This window comes from Rhagoletis pomonella, unplaced genomic scaffold (genome assembly GCF_013731165.1).
Source record: "Rhagoletis pomonella isolate Grant_MI unplaced genomic scaffold, Rhpom_1.0 Rhpom_scaffold_00002, whole genome shotgun sequence".
Taxonomy (NCBI): domain Eukaryota; kingdom Metazoa; phylum Arthropoda; class Insecta; order Diptera; family Tephritidae; genus Rhagoletis; species Rhagoletis pomonella.
The window spans coordinates 73,271,173-73,278,273 of record NW_023458556.1 but is presented as its reverse complement, the minus strand read 5'-3'; the positions used below and the strand labels follow the sequence as shown (position 1 = coordinate 73,278,273).

The 7,101-nt window shown below is 33.2% G+C and overlaps 1 protein-coding gene across 2 annotated transcripts in view; it reads left to right on the top strand.

The window, feature by feature from the left end:
* Nucleotides 1-5,235: 5,235 nt before the first annotated feature.
* The window catches only part of LOC118734045 (protein rogdi-like), a gene marked incomplete at its 5' end in the record, with an annotated part of 78,914 nt that continues 77,048 nt past the window's right edge, over nt 5,236-7,101 (top strand). The window contains 2 exon segments of one of the 2 annotated variants that reach the window (XR_004992322.1): nt 5,236-5,356; nt 5,446-5,776. Coding sequence is in view for 1 of the 2 variants with exons in the window: in XM_036463739.1 (XP_036319632.1) it covers nt 5,236-5,356; nt 5,446-5,688 (364 nt within the window). 2 annotated transcript variants of the gene reach the window in all.

Genomic DNA, 7,101 nt, shown 5'->3' with positions numbered 1-7,101 from the left:
GTGTATAATTTAGCTCCGGAAAATTCGTGTTTAAAAACGGCAAAATGCCTTTGTTTGGCGTAAAAACAACCTAAAACGAGGTAGAGACTCAAAAAGTGAGGGAAAATCAAAAAATATAGTTCAACTTTAAGTGAAAAATAACAAAATTCTATAATTTAATTACTAAAAAATATTAACGGTGAGAAAAAAGACTCAAATAAACAAATTTCAACGCATACAATTGCAGAACAAACGGATAACTCACTGAAAGCGAATCTCAAAAAAATGAGTTTGTGTGCAAAGTGCAGTCGCTCCATTAGAGGAGAGAGCGGTATACGTTGTGAAGGAGTGTGCAAAAAGGTGTATCATTTGAGCCTTACATGCGCGGGTGTTGACAAATACAATGTGGAGATGTTTGAAGAGAAAAAAATGGTACGCTTTATGTGTGATGAGTGCGTAACATATATACAGAATGTCGACTTGGTGCTGCAAGATATGCAAATGAGTGTAAACAAAAATAACTCAATATTAAATGAATATAAAAGCGAGTTTGAAGATGTAATGTTGAAAAGTCAAAATGAAATAAAAGCACTTTTAGAAGCTGTAGAGGGTCGGTACACACAGAGAGTGGCAATGATGGAAAGATCACAAAAGCTGTTTGAAAAGAAAGTTGGTGAGATAAAAAGCTTGTATGAAATGATCGAAGAAGTAAAAAATAAAACGGAGACAATCGGAAAAGACAACGAAAAGGTGCACAGTGAAATAAAGAAAATCAATAGCAATAATATCGAAAAAGGTCTGTCATACGCAGAAGCAATGAAAAATAATAACAAAGCAGGTGTAAACAAAAGCAAAGATACTACAGTGCCTGAACTAAAGAAACGTACTCCTATTATTGTTAAACCTAAAGTCAAACAAACGTGTGAAAAAACCAAGAAAGATCTAAACAATAAAATTAATCCTAAGGAACTAAAGATAACAGACATTCAAGCTGGTAATAATGGCATTATGGTGATCGATAGTGTTGATGAAAATGAAAGAGACAAAATAAAAGAAATTATGGACAAAGAAATTAGTAATGAATATGAGATAAAGATACCTCGTGAATATAAACCTAGATTATTCATAACAGGTATGCAATTGGAAAAGAATGGTGTTGAGTTAACTGAATGTCTACGTAAACAAAACAAATGCTTTGAACAGGGTGATGTTAAAATTATTAAGCAATATAATGTTAAAGTTAGTCACAAAAATTATTATAATGCAATAGTTGAGGTTGACGTGGAAATATTTACTGAAGCGTTAAAATTAGATAAACTCAATATAGGTTGGGAAAGGTGCAAAGTATACGATGGTGTTGATATAACAATGTGTTTTAAATGTAAAGGGTACAACCACAAAGCTGGTGAATGCAAAAATGAAGATGTTTGTAATAAATGCTTGGGTAATCATAAAACCATGGAGTGCAAGGATCAACATAAAATCATGTGCATAAATTGTATTAAAGCTAATGAGAAATTGAATCTAGGGCTTGACACCAATCACCCGTACAATAGCAGACATTGCCCAGTCTACTTAAAGCACTTAAATGTAAAAAAACAAAGGCTAGGGTATTAGCAACTAGCAATAAGACCACTGGCTCACTTGGACCATGCTAATTATATGCAACGTAGTGCATCGAGGTGCCAAAAAAGATCCACAAAGGACACCAATAATGACTTCAAATGTATCTACTTAAACATAAATAGTATAGTAGCTAACAAACCAGAGTTGGAAGTGTTGGCGGAAGTTCAAAGACCAGGCATCATCCTGTGCTCTGAAACATGTACAACCAAAGATATTCTAGATAATGAATTAGAAATAGCAACCTATAAAATGATAAGATGTGATTCCCATAGCAGGCACACAGGAGGTGTGCTAGTTTATGTACATAGTACAATTGCTGTTAAAGAAATTTATAATGATAACATAAATGATAACGTATGGTGCATTATAATAAAACTGAAAAAGGTTGATAAAAAGTGGCAGATTGGTGTTCTGTACCACTCCCCAAGCACTAGTGATGCAGCATTTGTAGAATACCTAAATGAAATTCTAATTGATAAATACGAAAAAAGTAATCATAATATAGTAGTCGGTGATTTTAATATTAACATGAACTGTATATCAACATATAGTATTAAATTAAAAGACATATTTGCTATGATGGGTATGAGCCAAAAAATTGAATTTAATACGCGAATCACAGATACAAGTGCGTCGAAAATTGATTTATTATTTTCAAACTCAGATGAAGTTCATTGTACTAATTTGCAGCAATACAAAATATCTGATCATGAAACTATAAAATTTAATATTAAACCGTCTAAAGCATACAAGATGAGACTGACCAAGAAAATTATAGCTTGGGATAAATATAATAGTGATACATTAATAAGCATCCTCAGATCATTTAACTTCAATTTTAATCAAAACTTATCTATTGATGTAAAAGTTCAATTAATTAATAACATTATGATTCAGGCTATGGAAAGTTTAACCTACGAGAAAGAAGTGCATATCAAGTTAATGAATAAATGGTACGACAGAGAATTGGCACAAATGAATAAATACAAATATAATATGTACATGCATGCGGTACAAACTGGTGAGTGGAATGAATATAAAAATATAAATAATTCATACAAAAAATTAGTCAAATTAAAAAAAATAAAGTACATGGAGAATAAAATCACTATGAATGAATACAATGCTAAAGAAATGTGGAAGTACCTCAAACAAACGGTTAACCTAAATAAAGATAATGAAGGGATAAGAAAGGTGATATTGGACGGCATACTGGTTGAAAACGAAACCGATCTGGCGAATGGTCTTAATAAATTTTTTGTAAACAGCGTGATTGAAATTAATAATAACATAGAAACCTGTCAAGTAGAAATAGAGGATTCACAAGCTCATTCAGAATTAAAGTTTGTTAAAATCACCACTGATGAAGTCATTCACATCCTAAAAGACTTTAAATATAAAATAGGAGGCAGAAAACTTCTATCCGAAGGTGTACTAAAAGATTGTATATCGTATACCGGTTATTTCTATGCTCAAATAATCAATAACAGCCTTGATGATGGTGTGGTACCTGAAATATGGAAAACGTCAATAATAATACCGGTGGAAAAAGTTAAAAAGACAATGCAACCTGAAGAACTTAGACCCATTAATACCCTGCCAAGTGATGCTAAAATTCTCGAAGTCGTTGTTAAGAATCAGTTAGTGAATCATCTTGAAGCAAACAATATACTAGTCTACCAACAGTCAGGGTTTAGGAAAAACCATTCCTGTGAGACAGCGCTGAACTTGGTGATATCTGAGTGGAAACAAGAGCTTAACAACAAAAAAGTAGTGGTTTCAGTTTTCCTTGACCTCAAAAGAGCTTTTGAAACGGTGGATAGGGAGATTTTACTAAAAAAAATGCAGCGGATTGGCATAACTGGTACGGAACTTACATGGTTCCGCAACTATTTGAAGCAGAGAAAGCAGAAAACAGTTATTAATGATGTGATGTCTGATGAATTAGAGGTACCCATAGGGTTACCTCAAGGCACAGTGTTGGCACCTATACTATTTCTTATATACATAAATGATATAGTCAATGCTATCGAAGGTTGTGAAATTAGACTCTTTGCTGATGACGCATTAATGATGATCAGCGAAAATAACATTAATACTGCAATTGCCAAAGTGCAACATGAACTTAACAATTTGTATAAATGGTTGTGTGGTAATAGACTGAAACTGAATATTAATAAAACTAAATACATGATAATAACAAGGAGAAATATCAATGAGGATGATATAACCGAGCTAAAAATAAATGATGAAATCTTACAAAGAGTTAACAGTATAAAATACTTAGGAATAATAATTGATAGTAAACTCAAATTTGAAGATCATATAAATTATACAATTGAAAAAGTTGCTAATAAAATAGGAGTTATGCAGAGAACAACTAAATTCATACAAAAGAAATACAAAATAATTTTATATAAATCAATTATAGAACCACACTTCGTGTACTGCCCGTCCATTCTATTCATAATATCGGATATAGAAGTAGACAAACTCCAAAAGCTTCAAAATAGATGCATGAGATTTATTCTTCAGAAACCTAAAGATACACGAACAGCGGTCATGTTAAAGTCTTTAGACTGGTTAAGTGTGAAACAAAAAATTTTCTTCCACTCCATGAAGTTCATATTTAATATCAAACATGGAAATGTACCTGAGTATCTAAATAAAAATATAGTATTAATTGAGCATACTCACAACATAAATACGAGGAACAAGCATAATTTCAAACTGCCGTTTTTCCGAACTGAAATTGATCAACAGAATATTTTCTACAAGGGTCTGAAAAGTTACAATGATCTGCCTATGGACATAAAAAGTTGCAACCAAATTACAGGCTTTAAAACAAAATTATATGAATATTGTAAAACCTTAGCTATAAGATAACTCTGTAATATATTCCAATTTACGAATTAGGCTTTGGCCGTAATAAATAAATAATAATAATAATAATAATATATAGTTGGCGGCCCTCCTGTATTTACGACAGAAGCTCACACGTTTACGAGGATGAGTTTTAAAATAATATAAATACAATTAAGCGTAGCATCATTAATTTAGCCCCAAGCTCAATAAAAATTCTTGAATATAATTTTTATAAGGACATAAAATAACAAAAAACCAATAACTTAAGGACGAGCACACCTTAAAGTTAAACATTCTAAAAATAGAATTATTAACAAAAACCAACAACCACATGATCAAGTGTGAATTGCAGCGGAATAGCTGCGCTTGATTGTGTTGGCTTAACAAATGAAAAAGTGGGAAAAAAGCAACAATAATTCACAAGGCGAACTTAACACAGTGCGTAGGCAACTGGCTGAGTCAGTGGGATCGTCGGTTCGAATCCTACTGAAAGAAGTCTGATGAGGAAATGTGGTGATTTCCGAAATAGCTATCACTTCTACCATTTTTTCAAATTATTGTTGCTTTTCCACAATAAGTTTTTCATTAAAAACGGCCTCAAGCTCAATAAAGATTGTTGAATATATTTGTTATAAGGCCATTAAATAACAAAAACCAAATTGCATCATGTAAAGTTAATTAAATAAAATGTTATGCTATTTTTGTTTAGATGCCTAGCACGGTAATGCTTATTATTCTATGATTTTTCATTAAATATTTCCCCAGATCTCGTGAGGAGGTGCTGCAAATCATAGGTGAATTGATAGGTGCTCTTCAGCGAGGTCGCACTAGTCTCATAATACCAAAGAAGAAAGCAATCGACGAACTTATGAAAGGGCGAAATATGGTGAGCCGAATATATGTAGAATTATGCTATAAACATAAATAAGAATACAAATTTAATAGCCAGTAATTTTATATATACATATATTCCAGAAATCGCTCACACCTAATCTACCAGAAGATCAAGCAATATCTTTCTTTTTACAATGCCATAAACTCATAATAGCGATTTATCAATTGTTAAACGTGCAGGGCACTATGAAAATGGAGGCCACACAGGCTGAGTGCTCTGTGGGTTGGCTCAATGACGTGCTTGTGTTGTTTACCGTAGGTCTAACTCTATGCCAACAGCTGAAGGATAAAATTAACGCATTTAAAATGGACACTTCAAGTTAGTAATTTTCCTACCGTCGTCTGTGAATGTAAGTTTGTGTTATGTACACACAGCCAATGTCAACCTATATAGTGGGCAGAAACGTCGTATGTAAGTAACAACTCAGAAACGAACAAGTTTATTAAGTATTTCTAACTACAAAGAATATAATATGAAACTACTATACATACAATGTACTTAATGAGTACGTTTAAATGCATACACATGCACATGCGTATTATAACTACATAAAGAACCAAAACGTGAGGGTGTTAATGCGAAGGTGGTAAAAACAAAATGTGATATCTAGCATTTAAAAATATTCCATACATACATCACCAGCGTATGGTTGTTCTGAAAAAAAAAACAAACGACAAAAAATTTTAATAATGTTATGATATTAATGTTATTTAAAAAATATCCCTAAAATCAAATTGTGTGATGTAAATCAGAAATTGTGCACACACTTCATAAAGAGCGTGTCAGACGTGGCAATATTTCCAATTTTCCACGCAATTCGCTGTCAAATTGAGACAGACACATTTTATTTCGATGTATGAACAGCCAGAAGACCTTGCTGTCACATTTCGGAAATCAGTTTCAGAAATAAAAGTTGCAAAATGTTACTGCAATTCAGAGAGCGCAAATCGATTTCAGAAATATATTTCAACTTGCTCGTGCTGCACTAGCAATCTGCAATTTGCCTTTCGGGAAATAAAAAACCTCTTCCGAAAGACACTTTACATGCAAGGTGTGACTGCTCATGCAACTGCTTTCTGAAATTTTGCAATTTGACAGCCTTTTCGAAATATATTGCATTGTCACGTCTGGTAGGATCTTAAGAGCTAGGCTAAAAATTAAACTGAAGAACAGTCCCTGAGCGGAATTAGCGACTTTTCTTTAGAATTTAAGTATTTATTTCCATTAAGGGCCAGTTTTTCAGTGCCAGTTTAAACTTAGATTAAGTAAACTGCGTTTAAATTGAACAGCTGGTTGACATTTGATTGGCTAATTTGAGTTTAAACCACTACCGTGCACTGAAAAACTGGTCCTAAGAGAGCTTCAAAGTAAAATAAGTTTTATTTGGTTCCTTCTTTGTTTTAGACCCCTGTGCTTGATGTGGGTATTGAATGAAAGAAATACAAATTTGTGAAATGTAATAACACCATGTTAAATGGGCTTGAACCAGTTAAATGAACAAAACGTGTTTATAAACAAGATAAATCGCATGCATTTGTTGTTGGTTGTTGTTGTTGTTGTTGTAGCGGCTACAACAACCCCGCCCAGGACGGTTGGTATCTCAGTCGTTGTCGTCAAGTTCCACTAACGGCAACCCTAGGAAGCGTGCAGCTTCTGTGGGGTTTGTCCACAGGGACAAGGCCGTTAGGGTTGTCGGGTTTTCCGGGCATGCGAAGAGATGTTTCGAGTCATGTGGG